The 21,072-nt window shown below is 45.3% G+C and overlaps 1 protein-coding gene across 1 annotated transcript in view; it reads right to left on the bottom strand.

Moving 5' to 3' along the window:
- The window catches only part of B3GLCT (beta 3-glucosyltransferase), a 121,590-nt gene that overhangs the window by 84,881 nt on the left and 15,637 nt on the right, over positions 1-21,072 (bottom strand). Inside the window, exons 3-4 of the mRNA XM_030308872.2 lie at positions 11,104-11,143; positions 4,950-5,059 (exon numbers count right to left, since the gene is read on the bottom strand). Of these exons, the coding sequence (XP_030164732.1) occupies positions 4,950-5,059; positions 11,104-11,143 (150 nt within the window). The remainder of the gene's footprint in view (positions 1-4,949; positions 5,060-11,103; positions 11,144-21,072) is intronic.

Here is a 21,072-nt window from a genome sequence, read left to right as displayed (position 1 = left end):
TCAGCTTTTAATCACATACGTGGCATAAAAAAAAAAAAACCCTATAAGGAGAAAAAATGAACCAGTATCAGGTCCAGTTGCAGACTCTAAAATCTTTCTGGCCATTTCAACTACGAAAAGGCTGGATCTTAGGAGCAAACTAAATCCAAGTGTTAAAAGTTTTGTCAAAACTACCTCAGTATTCGTGGCTGACTTCCATCCCAGGAAAGAGTTTCAGAATAAGAAAAATAGACTACCTTACAATTAAAGGGAAGCTTCTTTATTGCTTTAGTCTAGACTCCATTTATTATCACAGAAATTAAATGCTGGAAAAGAAGGGTTTGCTTAATGATGTTGCTTAATTACGGGTCTTTAAACGTAAAACCAACATTGCCACCTAGTGGCAATCGAAGGCACCTACTAAACATGTCTAAACTGCAAATTGTAAACGTAAAGGACAATAAAAATCAAGTATAAGCAAACTGAAAACACAAGCATAAATTAAAGTGCTAGAAGAGGTATATACTTCCGTGAAATGGAACTGCTTTCTAAGCCTTAAAAGCTGAGAAAAAAGTATCCGTGAAAATAACAGTTCCTAACACTGTCGGTGTGTGGAATTATGCTAGGTGCCACAGGGGGAGACAAGAAGAGGTACAGAGGTCTTGCCTCCCTCCAGATTCTGAGGGCAGGACAGATGCCCGAGAGGAGAAAGGGCACTGCGGGGGAGCCCATGCGGAATACCAAAAGAGCACCCCAGAAAGTAGTGCCTGTGGATGAAAACAGCCGTCATGGTAGACCAAGGTTACCAGAGAAGACACGGAGGAGAGGCTGTCAAAGTAACAATAATAATATTCCGCCTTAAAAAGGAGGCAGGGGCACCGGGGGGGGGGGGGGGGGGGGGCTCAGTCGGTCGAGCACCTGACTCCTGATTTTGGCTCAGTTCGTGATCTCACAGTCGTGAGGTCAAGGCCCAAGTCGGGCTCCGCACGGAGCATGGAGCCTGCAATTTAAAAGGGAGGAGGCCCTGTCACAGGCTACATACAACATGGATGAACCTCTTGACAACATTACCACACTAAGTACAATAAGCCGGTAAAAAAAAAAAAAAAAAAAAAAAAAAAAAAAAAAATACTGTAAGATGCCACTTATATGAGGTACATAGAGCAGTCAGATTCACAGAGACAAAGCGGAAGTAGGTGGTTGCCAAGAGGTGAGGGAAAAGGAAATGTACAATTGTTGTTTAACGGGTATGAAGTTTCCGTTGGACAGACAAAAGTTCTGGAAGTTGGTTACACAACGTGAATGTACTTTACAGTACTTAAAAGCGTTCGCGGGCAAATTTTATGTTTTTTTTTTTTCTTACCACAATGAAGAATAACAATAACAACAGCGTCTGCGACAGCAAAGCACTCTGGCTGTGGATGCCTCCCGAGGTAAGTGCGCAGGCAGGACAGGCGCACAAGACGAACCCAGTGAAATGGACATTTTGAGACCCTCTCTTACAAGCTCTGTCTTGGGAACAGGGTAGTATTGATCGCTGTTTGAAAGGCTATTCCTTCGGGTTCCCTGACATCAGACAACGCACCTTCTCTGTGTTTCACGCACTCCTTCTGTCTCCCCAGAAACTGCTCCCACTCTGCCAGGCCCCCAGATCCTGGTTTTTCCCAGGCTCCCACTGCTCCCCTGAAAGCAGCACCTTCAGGCTTTCAGCTACTACCTGGGTACGTTCCCGATTCCAAATCCACCACCTTCGGGTCAAAGGTTTCTCCTGAGTTTAAAGCGAACAAAATCCAGGCTCGGGCAGCTGACACCTCCACCTGAGACTTCATCTATAGCGACCGGAAGTCATCTGCACCCTGCAAACCTGCCAATCCCATCCTCCACCTCAGATGGTAGCCCCATCCCTCCGCACCAGACCTAGCGGGGCACTGGTCCTGAGGCCTCCTGAGGCCTTCGCCCAAACTCCCCGGGTGTGGCTTCAAATCACCCCCTACTGCCCCCACTCCCACCAGCTCCACTCCTCACCCCCGGCCTGGCACTTCCCAAACTGCCTGTGACAAAGCACCAGCAGCGGTCTACACCCCCATTTCGGGCCACGTTAGCTTGGATGGGTCCAAGGACCTTAGATTAGGCTCCTTGCCCCGGTCTTGGGTCTGTTCAGCTGCCTTCCTCACAACCACCAGAGTGACAGCTTTAAACGCAGACCCAACGGGTTGAGCCTAATGGCTCTCCCTACCAGTCATGTTTGCCCCGGGGGGGGGGGTGCTTTCAGTAACAGTGACTGCGGGCTCCTCCTGCATGTACTGCCATGTCTTGGATCTCTAAGAAACACTTCTCAAATGCCCAGAGGGCATCCTGAGAGGTCCTGAGAAAGGTCTGGGTCCTTAACAGGACACACAGCTCCTCTGTGGTCAGGTCCCTACCTGACCTTCCAGGTTGGCACCCACACTGCCCACCTCCTGCACAACACGCTGCTGCCTTGAGCTGGCTGTCGACAGAGAAAGCCTCCCGGCTCCCTCTCCCCCTCCTTAACCACACTAGTACCTAATTTTTCATTTACTTGTTTTTATCATGCTGTGTGGAAAGAACACTTAACACGGGCTCTGGGCTCTTACAACTTTTAAGCGTAGGACAGAGTACTGCCAGCTGTAGGCACGATGCTGGAACACGAGTCCTTGATGTGTAAGCAAAATCCTGACTTTAGCGGAGATGTCACTTTGTCTCTTCTTCCTTTTAGTGATTAGAGCTCCTTGAGTTTTGAGTGGATCCAAAGGCCACCAACTAGATATTACCCCTTCCAGCCTCAGTGTGCCATGTGATTATGTCCTGGACAATGGTATGTAGGGGAAATGATGTGTACAACTTCAAGGTCACATCCCTAAAAGGAAACTGGTTGTCCTCCACACCCTGGAATGTGAATGTAGTGGGGGTAAATCAGTTCCAACCATGCCAGGGAGGACAAGACACCCCAGCCCCATGGGAAAATAAGAAAACAGAAGGAATCTGGAGCTGAGCTTCCCACCCCCAGCCCACCCACTAACTCAACCATTCGTGAGGGGAAGTGCATCTCCACCTTCCTTAAGTCATGGCCATGTTGTCTGTGTTAAAGCAGTCCAGGGAATTTTCTTCTTCTTTTCCACATGGTCCCTCAAAGACTCACTCACCCATGAGATCACATTTCCCTAGCCCCAACTCAGACTCCATTTCTTTACTCACTTCCCTACACTCTAGTTTCACTGGGAGAGGTCAAATAGCTATTCTAGTTAATAGGAGAGGGGGTTTGACCACTATCAATTTAAGAATTAACAAAAAAATGTTCAAATGGGTAACATCATCTACTTAAAGTAAGTTTTAATCTTAATTTGTTCAATTTCCTCTGGATTCGATTCAACTGCCCTATGTTGACCTGCCCTCTAGGTTTAAGGTGCGACGGAGGACGCAAAAGCCAAATCACCTGGAGTAAATGGGGGAGACACAGAATCTAAACCACATGACTCTGCCTCTGTAAGAGGGAAGGTATTTCTGAGAGCAAGGACACCTACGGGCACGTAGGGATACAGATGCTCTTAATTCATATATGAGTAAGCCACACATAACTCTGTCCTGATGTCATCACTGCTTCCACGATTTGGGGTAACTGCCAAGGCCCGACTGAGCAAAATTCCATTAACGCCTGCCTGGACCCAAGTGAGGGATTATTCAGGCTACCGATTCCCCATCCTCCCCGCCACGGCCTTGGCTTAGCAGCTCCACTCTGCCTTTACCAGAGCGAACGGAAGACCAGTCGAGGTTGCCGCACGTCTGCCTCTCTGATGAAATCAGACAAGGTTTAGTAGAAGAAAATCTCCAAAAGTTGGGTTTCCAGACAAGGAAGAATTTTAAACGCATCAAGCTGCTCCTAGAGCCAGCTACCAAAAAAAAAAAAACAATCTGCTTTTGGCACGTAAGTCTTTGTCTCCCTCGAGAAGGTACAATGCTCCAAGTAGGGAAACAAAGGACCCGTCCCCACGAGGATGCTGGGAGGTTGAATTGTATATGTAAAGCATTTAAAGATTAAGCACAACTAAACCTTATTCTCAGCAGCGTCTCTGCCTTGAATCCCATTAAGGCTGCTAATTTTTCCATTGATATTTCCAATCCTTTATTTATCCCAGCACCCACCAACAGAAAGCAAGCATATTTCCCGTCAAAGCGATGCTGAGAGAGCTGAGGGATGGCATTTATTTACAGACAAGCACTTCTGTCTTGAAGGCCATGGTAATGCAGTGTGGCGAGTAGGCTTGGAGGAATTTTTTTTTCTTTTTTTTTCTTTTTTTTTTTGCTCGGCTAAAGAAGAAAGCACCTCTGTGGGAAGAGAAGGTAGGTCTTCCTTTACTCAACCTGCCAACATTACTCGTAACAGCTTTAGATTCAGTCCATGCCTATTTTAAATATTATTAAAATGTACCTGCATGGGTCGATCTTTCTCTTCTTAATCCTTCTTGGATATTACACTACAAATCAACTCAAAGGCTCAATTAATGATATCCAATTAAAAAAAGAGATTAAGAGACTCACGGAGGAAACATCACACTAAGGTTAATGAAAATGTTACTTCAACATGAAAATTGCCTTAGAACCTGGTACGAAAATTTTGAACATTAATTATCTCTGCTATTTTAAGCCCTGCTTTTAAAATGTTACTCCTTCCACTTCTTTTTCTCATACTTTATGGCAAAACCACAACAGTCCTACACAATTACATAAGTCTCTTAAATTTAACAAAACCAGAAAAATTTAGAAGATGATGCTAGGAGCATTAGGAATTAACTAGGGCATTTTAAACACCAGTCAATATTAAATAGGCAAAACAAGTCAGACGAGTTATTTTCATCTGAATGAAACTAATTCTCTATAGATGGAGTACTTTGGAAAACACAAATGTATCAACAAAGAAGTAAGGAGCAGACATCCCAGCCATCACTACCTACCTGTGTAAGATTTGCCGCTTGCTTTAAGATGCTTTGTTTTAACTGTTCTGCTCTCTTTGCATGAAAAGAATTACTTTGACTCTGGATGACAAATACAATTCCTTTTAAATCTAGAACCAAAGGGAAAAAAAAATTTTTTTCAGGTATTTATTTTTCAGCAACTGAAATAAACTTAAAAACAAGGCAAGCCTTCAGGCTATAAACTCTTAGGGGGGGAAAAATCGATTTAAATGTAATCACAGTGACAAAATCTCTTTTTACACTGATCTCTGAAACATCCTCCCTTAGAAGTGAGCAGGTTAAAAAAAAAAAAAAAAAAGTGAGCAGGTAAATGAGTTCGCTGTCCTAGATCAAACCCGTGGTAACAAACCGTGAGTCCGCGCCTGCATCTGTCCAAAGAATGACTATGAACGTGAGAAAGTATGAGAATGTCTAGAACACTAGCCTCCCCAGCAGCTGAGAATCTTGTCTGCCACGAGCCTTCCAAAAATTTCCACATTATCCTCCATTGTACTGTTGTTGCTGTTATGGGTTGAAGCATGTCTCCCAAACTGCATATGCTGGAGTCCTGATACCCAGGACCTCAGAATGTGACCTTATTTGGACCCAGGTCTTCACAAAGGTAATCGAGGTAAAGTGAGGTCGTTAGTGGAGGTGCTCACCTGATCATATTTGGTGAAAAGAGAAAATGTGGACACAGACGCACGGAAGGAAGATGATACAAAGCCACAGGGAGAAGACAGCCATCTACAAGCCGAGGAGAAAGTTCTTCAGAACAAAGCAACCCCTGCCCGCCCCTTGATCGGAGACTTCTATGCCTCGGAACTGTGAGGCAGATTTCTGCTGTTTAAGCCACACAACTGGTGGTACCTCGATTCAGCAGCCCTCGCAGACGTACGCACTACCTCAAGAATATTCTGGATGACTCTTCAAGGTGACATTCACCAGTGGCTGCTTCTGTCCCATGAGCTCACAAGAGCTTGCAAATAAATACCTCAATAATCTCTACCCTGCTTCACGAGGCACCTAGCCCGAATGAAGTGTCATCTCCAGGAAAACAGCCACGATTCCACAGCAGCAGGGCGTTAGGAAGAAGCGTGGCATAAAAGTCCATCTCCAACAACACTGGAAATATTTGCCAGCCGTCTAGAGACTCACCTCAGGGCGGCCAACTTTCTTGCAACGGCTAGCAAAGTAGGAAACCTCGCACGCTAGGCCCACCTGACCGGGGACGACTATCGGAGGTCTTGCCAGTGAAGAGGGTTGCTCAGTCCCCACGGCGGAGAAGCACATGAGGTTCTGAGCTTGCAATAAAGCAACACATAGAAACGGCCATCGTGTGTTGGCAGAAGGCAGACTTCACGTAAACTGCTGCCTCCAGCCAGGTTTACAGCAACGAACGTGGTGACCTGACCCCCGCCATGTGCCTTTCCCTTTAACAGCTCGACTCAGGGACATAATCTGGTTTTAATTTAATTCCATTATATTTTATTGCTCTTCTGTTCAGTTCTATAGTTCCACTCATTTATTCACTCACTCCGATATTCATACAACAAATAGCTCCACAATGAGCCATCTAGATCCTAAAAATAAGCCAAAATGCTCTTTGGTTAAGACTCAATAAAAAATTTAAAAGGAAATGCTCAACAACCTACTGAATATGACCTAATTCTTTTCCTTTAGGAATTTATATACATATGAACATTCCACATACCTACCTCTATTTCAAATCAGCTTCTTGGCTCTATAAATAGGACACACAGATAAGCCTTAAACGGGTGTCTTATATTTCAACTGAAATGTAATTTTCAATCTACTACATCTGAAACATTAATGTAAGTGACATATCAAAAAAGGGGTGATAAAGACTTGCTTTTGTTACAAATGGAATAAACTTCAGAGAATGATTTTTGCAAAATTTAATAGGGCTGAAGATGCACATTCCCAATGACCCAGAAACTCCACTCCTACTAATCATCCTTGAGAAACTTGCATATGTGTAAAAACAAGGATATAGGACAGGAGAGCTCACAGCAGGACGGTGTAAAAGGAAAAAATTTGAGGCAACTCAACCCGCTAACAAGACACACAAATTAGAATACTATACAGCAATAAAAACTGCATCGATCCAGATGGATATTATAGATGAGTCGTATAGACTGAAAAAAAAAAAAAAGCCACAAAGGCACAACCATATAAATCAATGGTTTGTGAAAAGATACACACAAATATATAGAAGATGGATATATACTATATGGATGCATATATATCATGTATGATGTAAAAATATAAAATATTACATGAGAATGCTATAAACACCATATCGAGATAATAGTAAAAAAGCTTCAGCTGTGTTAGGAGTATTTTATTCCTTAAACTAGGCGGTAACTACCTGGATATCATTGTATTACTCTTTGTAGCTTCCTGTATGTTCACAATAATTCATAACAGAGGTTTTAAAAGAGCAAATCCATCTGCCAAAACGTTAATCCTGCAGTAATCAACTCCTGCCATTTCTTCTACCAGATCAGCAAAACTCCCACTGTTCCCACAAAGACAACAGTTCCTCCATGTGGAGAAGAGGCTTTGCAAGAAGAAGAAAAGTGAGTTATTCCCCTCTGCTTATGCCCGAGTCGTGTGCTATGAGCTGTATTTGTTTTTTCTGCATCTAAGAAATCATCACCTTCCTTTTGCTCATGCCTTGATCACGCACGCTAGGTACACTCACCCAGCAAACATCTCGAAGCCTGTACTGAGTGCGAGGCTCTGGCACACAGAGGTGAGCAAGCACAGCCCCATCACATCAGGGCCTGAGTCTAGTGCAGAAGGCAGAAGGCAGCCATTCCAATACGGAGCCAAGTGCAAAACTGAGGGAGCACAGAGGGGGGACATGTGCAAGCAGAGCTCCTGGAAAGGGGCCTTTCCTGAGTTCCCTTTAAAATGCAGCAGTTTTCAGAGCACCTGGGTGGCTCAGTCGGTTAACCATCCAACTTCAGCTCAAGTCATGATCTGACGGTTTCACGGGTTCAAGCCCCGTGTCAGGCTCTGTGCACTGACCGTGTGGAAACTGCTTGGGATTCTCTCTCTCTTTCTCTCTCTCTCTCTCTCTCTCTCTCTCTCTCTCTCTCTCCCCACCCCCCTCCCGCCCCCACTTGCACTCTTTCTCAAAATAAGAAAATAATTTTAAAAACTGTTTTTAAATTTAAAATAAATGAATAAAACGCAGCAATTTTCTGCAGACTCGGGCACAGAGGGTAGCAGACCAGTGGCAGAGAAGAAGTGGGGTTATCACAGAGCCCACGGCCCGCCTTATCTCTGCAGCATCAGGAGTAGGTGGATCTGTCAAGCATTTCTGAGAAAAAGATGCGGGGAACAGTCCACGATAAAGTTACAGAGGGAAGCTGGGTCTAGAGAGGGAGGCTGACTCAGCCAGCTCTCAAGCGCCACACTAAGAGGGTGGAGCTAGAGATGAACAGCTTTCAAACTGGGGAAGGGCCACAGAGCCATCCGGGACCCCAGAGAGTGGGGCCTGCCCAGAAGAAGGCACAGGGACACTGTGTCCTGGGGATGCCCCAAGAAGGGATGGGAGGACCTTCCCGACAGAGGGAACAGTGAAGGTTGGGGACAGCAAGGGGAATTATGGCCCCGAACACAGTAACAGGTATGGCTAGGAAGTCGGATGCACATGGGGCAGTTACTAGTGAGGAGACAGAAAAGTAAGGGTCTACCCAACCAGTTCCTAAAGCCCTATTAATAATGAATGACAGAAAATCAATGACATGCCATTCAGCCCCACCTCCATTCCAGGAAAAACAAACAAACAAACAGGCTAGCACAGTTAGGTGCTGAAAATCACTTGTACACTTAATTGACTGATGTTCTTTACAGCAGCTGCAAGAAATGTTTTGTTGACAGAGATCCTAAGCCCCCCAAACTGGGTCACATTCTGGCTGAGTCCAGACCCCAGGGCCCACCTTGGCCGCGGTCTTCTCTGCCTGTGCTGCCCCCACTCTCTGACTCCTGAGCTCCCACTGCCCAGTCAGTGGAGCTAAATAAGACAATCCTACTAGTTCCTTATCACTTCCCTTGAACCTCTCTGAAGTCACTGCCATCAGCAAACACCGTCACAACTCAAGACGATTGCCTTGCTCTCCTCCAGGAAGGTAGAAGAAATGGGTTGTCCACTAAGTGCCTGACAATAATGAGGGGCATAGTGGTCTAGAAAGGAAGAAAAGGAAGTCAGTCAAGGCTAGGAAAGGACCATTGCGGTTCTGAGACCAAGGGTGAGCTGCAGAGCATTAAGGAAAGGTGACAGAACCAAGGAGGTGATCAGAGAAGATCCCTGAGGGAGAAACATTCTTCAAAGAAAAAGCAAACAAAGGTTCTCTTTCTTCAGCTGCTGAGCACCTATCATGTGCCAACCGCTCTACTAAGCGCCAGTCTTTCCTGGTCAGATGTCATCTAGAAACACGGATTTCATGGTGACAGAAATAGCGTGGGATTCTTCTGATAAAAGCGAAAGCGCTAGAGACCTTAAATACGCACGCACGCACACACACACACACACACACACACATGTGCAGAGCCACTCCAATTGTGTTTTACTTGGTGAGAATGACGTTCGCCCATGAATCTACTGACGAGGCAGTGAGCCCAAACAGAAAGCAGGCCTCCTTGCCCTGGGAGGAGGCCCTGGGAGTCTGCCGCGACTCTGATCCTTCTGGGAGGGCTGCTTTTGTAGGCCCCCCACCGGGGCCTGCAGACCCATGTTAACCCTGTGGGCAAATAAGCCTCCTGGGTCTTGTTCGGACATGCTGATACCAAGGTACGTATCACTAGATTTGACCACTTGTCATAGCAAGGATGTTGACTTACTTATCCAGGCAACTTCCCCTTGGCACTTTCAAGCCCATGTTCCAGACTAGCATCATTAGTTCATTTAATAACCATTTTCTATAAGGAGCCCTATCAGCTCCCATAGCTCCCACAAGGGTTGACAGCTGACAGAACATCTCCACGTGGGGAGGAGTGGCTGAGCCATACAGGGTGTCGTAATACAAAGAAGAAAAGGCAATGACCCAATGTCGCTCCTTAAATACGCAGTCTCAGAGCTGAAGTCTCCGACCCATGCCCCCGTGGTCCCCTGCATGCCCGGGCCCCAGTACAGGCCATCCTGCCCCTTCCACCCGGGGAGCCTCTCCTGCCACCTAGACCCTGCAGAGCCCAGCCCCACACAAGGCAGGCCTAGAGAGGAAAGTGTACCCTTCCCCTCCTGTCCAAGGCCCACCTTGTAGGTCTCCATGGCCTACCCTGGGATGACTGACGTTGACAAAGTTCACACCCTTTGGGAAGAGACCCAACATGCAGACATCAGTCTTATGCTCTCATCAACACACTGAGGCATATTTCTCACAGCCGAAGAAGAAGAAGAAGAAGAAGAAGAAGAAGAAGAAGAAGAAGAAGAAGAAGGAGGAGGAGGAGGAGGAGGAGGAGGAGGAGAAGGAGGAGGAGGAGGAGGAGGAGGAGGAGGAGGAGGACGAGGAGGACGAGGAGGAGGAGGAGGAGGAGGAGGAGGAGGAGGAACAACTGATGTCGTGGTTACATTTTTGAAGATGCTTACAATATCCTGAAAGGGAGGACAAAATAGGGTGAGCACAGGCCGGGATGGAAGTGCAGGGGTGTCCACAAAGTCACAAGTCGCTGCTTCTGCGCCAGGGTTCTCGGGATGGGTTTGACAGAAGTGATTGGCAAGCTAACCTGTAGGGGAAACAGTGCCTGCACGTCAACAAGTGACTGGCTCCAGGCCGAGGTCAGCGGGCCTCTCACATCAGACACGGCGCCCTGCTCACCTCTGCGGCCCCCACAGCCGCCACCACGCATAGCCGTCTGCCCTCATTGGAAACTCACCAAATGGTGGCCAAGGACATCAAATCTAACATACGAGCTGTCGTTTCCAATACAAATCACGAGCCACTATGTCAATCTGAAAAGTGTTCTCCCCGTGTCTTCGGGAGAGACCAGAACATTTGCACAGCAATCTTCACCTCATAAATAAAATCAGAAGGAGAAATTCACTTCACTGAAATAGAATTTATAAGAAATGTACCTGGGCACATACTCATAAGTTAAAAAAAAAAAAAAAATCATTACTTACCTACGTCACTCTTCCTTGAGATACCACCTTTCTCCAAATTCTGTATTTTAGACAAAAGAGAAGAAGGTAAGTCAGGTAAGTCTCATCGTATACCATAGCTAGCAAAACACCAAATACATATGAATGGCACGCAGCAACATTTGGGGACGACGCGGACGAGGAGAGCTTGACAATGCTCCCTAACGAAACAGACGAAAACTTAGGAGGGAGGGAACAGCAACGACGTACTTCTGCATCCTGGTGGGAGCCTCCTACGGGGCTACCCCTTTCCTACGTGATTTTGGGCAAGTTACTGGGCCTCTTGCCTCCTGTGTAAAATGGAGCTAACACTTAACTGGTTCCCACTGGTCTTGGGAGAGTTCATTTAAAACCCCGTAAATTCAAAAGCATGGCAAACCAAACAGAGACCGTATCGATGCCGCCAGTGTGTGTTTCCCATGAAGAGGACCTCCACTAATTATGGTATTTATCATCTCGTGGGCTCAGACGTACTGTCATCCAGAACATCACCGCCATGTTCTCTCCCACCTGAGGAGCAGCACTGGGGGCCTAAGCAAGGCCCCAGGGGGCACTCAGCCTTTGGTTCATGAGACTTCAGGAGCATGGAAGGGGCTTCTTAGAGCAGAGCTCTGGACATAGAAATCTGGACGTGAACAAAGAAATACCTGTTCCTGATCCCGGGTAGATCAGGGGAGGGGTTCCTGAAAGATTTCTCTGATGGGGCTCCTGGGTGGCTCAGTCGGTTAAGTGTCGGACTCTTGATTTCAACTCAGGTCATGATCTCATGGCTCATGAAATGGAGCCCCACATCAGGCTCCGCGCTGACAGCGGGGAACGTGCTTGGGATTCTTTCTCCCACTCTCTCTGCCCCTCCCCTGCTCCCCCAACACACACACACACACACACACACACACACACTCTCTCTCTCTCTCTCTCTCAAATAAACATTAAAAAAAATATTTCTCTGACAAAGTGCAAAGCGTAAGCAGCTAAATCTGCCATTTTCCTTGTCTTCTCCAGCAGACAGGAAGGAATTTTCTCTCTAATTGCCCTTTTCTGCTTTCGACTGCCATTTGCTATAATTATAACAATTGGACAGCGGCAGACATCCTTCAATTTTCTTCACAGACTGCAACGAGAAACGTACTTGTAAGCCTTTGCCAACAAAACTGGGAACAGTTTAAAAGCCAAGATACAGCCACACAGAGATGTATCCTCTCAAAACGCCAACGGGACCATGACAAGACACAGGGAGGAGAGAGAGCAAAACACAGGAGAGTGTCTACCTTTGGCAGCATTTCCTGAAATGATCTTTGTCTCAAGAATAGAAATACCACTGAGTGGAGAAGAACCCCATAGTTATTATGGACTCATTTGTTGTGCCTCGGGATCCAGTGACACATCACTTAATCTTGATAAAATACAGACGTTTTGGGGGGAAAAAACCCTAAAAAGCGCTGGAACACTTAAGCCATTTCTCTACCTGTGCTGAACCAAAGCCGGGTTATCATAAGCCAGCAGGTATAGACTCACTGCATCTTCCACACACTCTCAATGCCACCGTTGGCCAGGACAACAGCCCGCCCTTGGAGAAGCAGCACCCGCCTGAGAACCAGACATGCTACCCGGCTTTCACCCTTAACCTGCTGCCCACCCCTCGGCCACACTGCCCGCTCCACAGCTTTGGCTGGCAGCTGAGGATCACCGAAAATTCGAAAGTTTCGATCTGAAAGTAGCACTGGAGTGGGTAAAGAAAATATGGCGTAGACGCACCACGGAATATGATCCAGCTTCAGAAAGGAAGGGAGTTCCGTCACATGCTACAACACCAATGTGCCTTGAGGACATCATGCTACGTGACATAAGCCAGACACAAAAAAGCCAAGTACTGTACGATTCCACTTACGGCGTAGTCCGATTCACAGAAACGGACAGTAGAAGGGTGGTTGCCAGGGGCCGGGGGAGGAGAACAGAGAGCTGTTTAATGGGGACGGTTTCAGTTTCGTGAGGTGAAAAGAGACCTGAAGGGCGTTTGCACGAACACTATGAATACACTTCACGATACTCAGCTGTACACTTAGAAATGGTTAAGATCGTAAATTTTACGTTAGATGTATTTTGCCATAATTTTTAATGTTTATTTACTTTTGAGAGAGAAAGCAAGGGAGGGACAGAGAAAGGAGGAGAGAGAGAGAATTCCAAGCAGGCCCCACACTGTCAGTGCCGGGCCCAACTTGGGGCTCAATCGCACGAACCGTGAGAACAGGACCTGAACTGAAACCAAGAGTCAGACGCTTAACCGACTGAGCCACCCATGCCCCTACCATAATTTTTTAAAAAAGAGAGCATTAGAGATGATCCAATCCAATGCTCCCCTTTTAGAAATGAGACAGCAGAGCCACAGAACCAGGATGAAAACCCAGGTCGGTCTTCTGAGTTCTTTCCAACGTTCATTTCTTACACCCACGTGATGATGCACACCCTGTCTTCCTCCAGAGGTGTTTCTTCAAGAAACATGCACCAGGAAGCCACTCTGGAAAACAGTGTGGAGGTTCCTCAAAAAATTAAAAATAGACCTACCCTATGACCCAGCAATAGCACTGCTAGGAATTGACCCAAGGGATACAGGAGTGCTGATGCATAGGGGCACTTGTACCCCAATGTTTATAGCAGCACTCTCAACAATAGCCAAATTGTGGAAAGAGCCTAAATGTCCATCAACTGATGAATGGATAAAGAAACTGTGGTTTATATACACAATGGAGTACTACGTGGCAATGAGAAAGAATGAAATCTGGCCCTTTGTAGCAACGTGGATGGAACTGGAGAGTGTTACGCTAAGTGAAATAAGCCATACAGAGAAAGACAGATACCATATGTTTTCACTCATATGTGGATCCTGAGAAACTCAACAGAAGACTAGGGAGGAGGGAAAGGGGGGGGGGGAAGTTATAGAGAGGGAAGGAGGCAAACCATAAGAGACTCTTAAACACTGAGAACAAACTGAGGGTTGATGGGGGGTGGGGAGAGGGGAAAGTGGGTGATGGGCATTGAGGAGGGCACCTTTTGGGATGAGCATTGGCTGTTGTATGGACACCAATTTGACAATAAACTTCATATATTGAAAAAAAAAAACACGCACCAGGTGAAAGCACCACGACACTCATGACAAGAGTCACCTTTAACAATAAACCGAAAGATTAAAAAACAAAACAAAAAAACCCTGAACTCCGTATTTCCCGAACGAATAACTTAACGCTGGAAACCAACTGGACATCCCACCACATCTCTTTATGAAACCAAAGAAAATCGACCAAAATGACACATCTTTCCATTTGCTATTAAACACCGCAGCTCCAACTGGCTGAAAACAACAGATCGGACACGATTAACCATTTCGAATGGCTCAATTTGTAAACTGTAAGAAGAAAACATCCAAGAACGGTCGAATTAAGTGAACTGAATGGATCCAAAACGGTCTTGAGCAATTTCCCCTCTGAGAAAGAAAATTAGACTAAATGAACGAACTGACAGGACATTTAGAATTCTGTCTCCAGTTTCCCCTCCTGAAAAGCCTCAGCTCTTCCTAGGAAGAAACACATGGTTCGTTTTAGTATCTCTGCTGCCACACATTTCTTACACGATCAATATCAGTCAAAATGGGTTCACTGTCAAAGTTTTAGAAGTCAACTGAATTGCTATTCAGATAGGAAAGAGATTTGTTACTAATGCATCTACCCCACAGACAGCTCCTACCCTAGCCGGGAAAAGACAAGTCCAAGTCACCCTCTGACACAGGTTTTATTTGTTAAGTCACAATACGTTAGAACACTTGCAATCCACGCCCGTAATGCCTAGTTTATAAATCCTTCATGAAAAGACGATAAAACCTCCTCAAAATCCTTCACATCTATCGAATCTTTTCGGAAGAAAGGGAAGTAAAATGGCATCCTGTACCTGGTCACCACCAACCACCACCCCCCTGGTCTTTTGAATAAATGAACTGATCAGGATGTGCCCGTCAGTGGACTCGGCCAGAAGCCGGTCCTGTGTTTGAATTCTGCCCCCACCACTTACTAGCTCAGGCCTCAGTTTCTCATCTGTAAAACAGGAATGGTAATTACAAGACCTGCAGCACAGGGTTGTTGTGGGAGTTTCATTAGGTAATATACTGCTGAGCATGGCATCTGCCTGAAGAAAATGCTCAATAGTTGTCACCTACTACTCTCTTCATCATCACCTTCATCTATTTCACGCGAAGTCAACTTACACCATAAAAGAAATCTCACTGATAAAAGCAGTAAGCCCTATGGTTCCTCTTCTTACTTTGATTTGTTTAGGTTCAGCTCAAAAGGCTGCCTAAAATATTTCTTGCTGTCACATCAGGTAGGGTCTGGCACTGTTTTAAGTGGTGGACACACACACACACACCATCCTCCTCCTCCTCCTCCTCCAAACAGCTTTTTGATACAGGTCTTAACTACCCCATCTTATGGATGAGGAAGCTGAGACACAGAGAGGGTCTCCACTGGGTATTAGTGTTGGAGAAGGGATGTGAACCACAGTGCTCAACTCTAGCCCTACATCATACAGGACACAACATCACAACCACCACAGGGTATAAGTGGGAGAAACTGTGGGTTGAAGCCGGAACAAGGCCGTGGTTGAGGCGGTACCGTGGCCTGGAGCACAAGTCTGGGTGGGCAGGCTCCCCTGAAAGCTGAGGGAGGTCAGAATCTGGGTCAATGCCAGGGACCAGGAATCCAAAAGAGGAGCCTGGGCCCAGAGGTCAGCTCCCGGGAGGTGCAGCAGGGCACCGGCAGTACCCAGAATTTGGATGACAAGCCACCTGACGCCAACCAGTGAGTCTGAACATTGTGTGGGTCAGGCCCCCGGCCCTGAGTGGGGCTGCCTGCATTCTAGAGAGCCCCGTCTGGGGCCCTGACGAAAGCAAGCCGTGCGGTGAGGGGGGATGGAAGGCGGCCGCCTCTGAGCAGCATGGCAGGGCAGGTCCCTGTCAATTCTGCAGATGGTGATAGACTCATGATCCCAAATGAATGTGGCTGTTGTGAAGAGCCTTCACTCCTATCTCCAGGTTCATCTACAGACTTTGGGTGACCTTGGACAAATTAATTCTTCTCTCCCAGTCTCGGGTATGGTCTACAGTAGACATTTTATCACTGCCTCTCCTCAGGGGATTAATGGCTTTTTTGGCTTCACAGCCTAAGCACAGATGGGGTTAATGACATTTTTCAAGGGCTTTAATACCTTTGGATGAAAAATGACACTACGATGTAAGAGTCACCTTATTTTCTACCTATATTTATATACGTATTTAAGAAGAGGGATACATACATTTCCTCATTTGCAAAGAGGAGTTAAAAACCTATATTTGAAAGTATATGCTAGAATTCTAAATTCATTACACAAAATTTTAATTCCCTAGTAATATTCCTTAGGTAGCACTTTAAGTTCATTACAAATGAGCTTGATTATTGCCACATACACACACACACGTTCTAATGCACACAGCTGTGTGCAGTGTGCAAGGATTCAAGGATTCAGGAAAATTAGATTCTGACTTCACCTTTGAATTACCACGTGACCTCAGTTAAATCACGTAATTTCTTTGAGGGTAAGTTTTCTCTGCTATACAGCATTCTGCGGTTTATTAGGCTTTCCTCTATCATGCTTTGCAGACACTGTGTTGTTTTTTTTTTTTTTTTTACAAATTGAAGGTCTGTAGCAACCCTGCGTTGAGCATGTCTATTGGTACCATTTCTCCAAGAGTATTTGCTCACTTTGTGTCTCTGTGTCACATCTTGGTGATCCTCACGATATTTCCATTTTTTTTTCATTATTATTACACTTCTTAGGATGATCTGTGATCAGTCATCTTTGGAGTTCCTATTGTAATGGTTTTGGGATGCCAGGAACACCATGTAAGATGGTGAACTTCAAGGATGAAAGTTGTGCGTGTTCTGTTTCCCATCTCTCTCCCTCTTCTCTGGGCTCCCTGTTCCCTGAGACGCAACAATATTGAAATTAGGCCAGCTGAGTCACCCTACAGCGGCCTCTAAGTGCTCGAGTGAAAGGAAGAGCTTCATGCCTCTCACTTTTAAGTCAAAAGCTAGGAATGATGAAGCTTCGTGAGAAATGCATGTTGAAAGCCGAGACAGGCTGAAAGCGAGGTCTCTTGTGCCGACCATTCGCCGTGCTGTGAGTGTGAAGGAAAAGTTCTTGAAGGGCATTAAAAGTGTAACTCCAGTGAACACACAGATGGTAAGAAAGAGAAACAGCCTCGCTGATGTGGAGAAAGTCTAAGTGATCTGGTTAGAAGATCACACCCGCCACAGCATTCCCTTAAACCAAAGCCTAAACCAGAGCAAGGCCCTAACTCTCTTCAATTCTGTGAGGGCTGAGAGAGGTGAGGAAGCCGCAGAGGAAAAGTGTGAGGCTAACAGAAGTGGGTTCATGAGGTTTGTGGAAAGAAGCCGTCTCCATAACATAAAAGTTCAAGGTGAAGCAGCAAGTGTTGGTGTAGAGGCTGCAGCAAGTTACCCAGAAGGTCTGGCTAAGATAATTCAGGAAGGTGGCTACACTGCCAACAGGTTTTCAGTGTAGACAAAAGAGCCTTCTATTGGCAGAAGATGCCATCGAGGACTTTCAGAGCTAGAGAGGGGCAGTCAATGCCTGGCTACAAAGCTTCAAAGGACAGGCTGACTCTCTTGTTAGGAGCCAGTGCATCTGATACTTAAAGTTGAAGTCAGTGCACATCGACCATTGCAAAAATCCTAGGGCCCTTAAGAATTATGCTAACCCTACTCTGTCTGTGCTCTATAAACGGAACAACAAAGCCCAGAGGACAGCACATCATTTACAGTAAGGTTTATTAAATATTCGAAGACCACTTTTGAGACCTACTGCTCAGAAAAAAAAAAATTACTTTGGAAATATTACTGTTCGATGATAAGGCACCTGGTCACCCAAGAGCTCTGAGGTGACATACAATGAGATGAATGTTGCTTTCATGCCTGCTGACACAGCATTCATTCATTTGGCAGCCTATGAATCAGGGAGTCACTTTGACTCTCAAGTCTTCTTATTTAAGAAACACACATCATGGCTAAAATATTCAAGAAACAACAGGTGTTGGTGAGGATGTGGCGAAAGGGGAACCCTCGTGTACTGTTGGTGGGAATGCAAACTGGTACAGCCACTGTGTAAAACAGTGTGGAGGTTCTTAAAAAAAAATTGCCTTGTGATCCAACAATCACACTACGGGGTATTTATCCAAAGAATACAAAAACACTAATTCAAAAGGATATGTGCACCCCTAAGTTTCTTGCAATATTGTTTACAAGAGCCAAATTATGGAAGCTGCCCAAGTGTCTAACATTAGATGAATGGATAAAGAAGATACACACACACACACACACACACACACACACACACACACACTGGAATATTATTCAGTCATAAAAATAATGATATCTTGTCATTTGCAACAACATGGATGGAGCTAGAAAGTATAATGCTAAGCAAAATAAGCTAGTCAGAGAAAGACAAATACTGTATGATTACACTCATATGTGGAATTTAAGAAATAAATGAACAAAGGAAAAAAGAGACAAAGCAAGACTCTTAACTATAGAGAATAGAGGGTTGCCATAGGGGGCGGGGGAGGTGGGTAAAACAGGCTAAGGGAATTAAGAGCACACTTATCCTGATGAACTCTAATACATGGAATTGTTGAATTGCCACACTATACACTTGAAACTAATACAACACTGTATATTAACTACACTAGAATTAAAATGTTTTCATTAAAAACAAAAAAAGAAAAAGAAAAAGAAACACATTCATAAGCCTACGGTTCTCACAGTGATTCTCTGATGGATCTGAGAAAAGCAAATTGAAAACCTTCTGGAAAGGATTCAGCATTCTAGAGGCCATTCAGGACATTCATGATTCATGGGAAGAGGCCAAAATATCAACATGCACAGGCATTTGGAAGAAGTTGATTCCCACCCTCGGGATGACTTTGGGGGGTTCAGGACGTCAGTGGAGGCAGTCGCTGCGGATGTGGTGGAAACAGCGAGAGAACCAGAACTAGAAGCGGGGCCTGAACGTGGACGGCGTTGCCGCGATCTCGTGATGGGACGTGATCGGGCGAGGACTGCTTCTCGAGGCTGAGCAAGAATCGTGGTTTCTCGAGATGGACTCTGCCTCTGCTGAAGATGCTGTGAAGCTTGTTGAAGCGACAAGGGATTTAGAATATTACACAAACTTAGTAGATAAAGCAGCAGCAGGATTTGAGAGGACTAACTCCAGTTTTGAAAGAAGATCTACTGTAGGTGAAATGCTATCAAACAGCATCACAGGCTACAGAGCAGTCGTTCGTGAAAGGAAGAGTCCATCAAGGAGGCAAAATTCACTGTCGTCTTAAGAAACTGCCACGGCCACCCCAGCCTCCAGGAAGCCCACCCTGATCGGTCAGCAGCTATCAACATTGAGGCAAGACCCTCCACCAGCTCAAAGATCGCAAGTCACTGAAAGCACGGATGATGGTTAGCATTTTGTAGCAATAAAGTACTTTGCAACTGAGGTATGTATATTTTTTAGACATAATGCTATCGCACACTTAACAGACAACAATATAGTTTAAATACGTCTTTTATTATGCACTGAAAACCAAAAAAATGCATTTAACTCTCTTTACTGCGGTGGAACCAAACCCACATCCTCCCTGAGGTGTGCCTGGACATGGGAATATCTCTTTTGCTTGGCAATAACAAGATCATTGAGAAGATCAAGTTTTAAGTGAAATGTCTGAAAATGTTTTATTAACCATAAAGGATCTTAAAACCAAAGGAAAGTATTATTATTGTTCCTGTGTAGGAAACCCACAGTATAGTTAGAAAAGACAACGCTGTGTTGACAAAAGAAACATTCCATTTAAAAAAAAAAATGTTTTGGGGCGCCTGGGTGGCTCAGTCGGTTAAGCATCCGACTTTGGCTCAGGTCATGATCTCACAATTCATGGGTTTGAGCCCCGTGTCGGGCTCCGTGCTGACAGCTCAGACCCTGGAGCCTGCTTCAGATTCTGTGTCTCCCTCTCTCTCTGCCCCTCCCCTGCTCATGCTCTGTCTCAAGAATAAACAAACATTACAAAAAATAAAAATCAAAAACACTGTTACGCTAATAGTGAGATTAAAAAAAAATGAAGTGGACCGAACCTTAGCGAATATGATAAAGACAACTCACATTCTTCAAATATGGTTTCTCTTTCTCATCTGCTAAACTCATCTAGCGCAAAGCCGAAATGGTAAGCTTTAGATGAGTTTCTTGAACACAAACAATTGTGGGAAAGCAGCCGCTCTGAGATTTTTGGCTGAGTTTTATCCCGTCTCCATCAAGTCCCGGGGTCTCGGTTCCTGGTCCCAACCGTGCAAAAAGCCTGGCAGTCATCTTCAGTACTGCCACACGGTGCCACCTACAAAGTGAGGGAGACTCAGGCTCTTGTGACCCCAGGGACACAGCATACTACTTCTCTCTCTCAGACTGGGAAAATGCAGCCCAAGTTTAGATGTGGTCAGACTAGAGAAAACTAAGGCATCCCAGCAAGACTTCTATGATGTCTAAATCCATATCAAAATACTTTTTTTGAAACCTACTTGGTCTGCTGTAACTACTAAGGGATTTTTTTTTTAAAGCAAGCTTATCTAAAAAATAAGATAAAAAAAACAGAGAGGGAACAAACCATAAGAGACTCTTAACTGCAGAGAACAAACCGAGGGCTGCTGGAGGGATGTGGGGTGGGCGGATGGGCTAAATGGATGATGGGCATTAAGGAAGGCACTTGTTGGGATGAGCTCTGGGTGTTACATGTAAGTGATGAATCACTAAATTCTATTCCTGAAATTATTGTTACACTGTATGTTAACTAACTTGGATTTAAATTCAAAA

Source organism: Lynx canadensis, chromosome A1 (assembly GCF_007474595.2).
Source record: "Lynx canadensis isolate LIC74 chromosome A1, mLynCan4.pri.v2, whole genome shotgun sequence".
NCBI lineage: Eukaryota > Metazoa > Chordata > Mammalia > Carnivora > Felidae > Lynx > Lynx canadensis.
The sequence above is the reverse complement of the archived record's forward strand: the minus strand, read 5'-3'. Positions and strand labels throughout refer to the sequence as shown.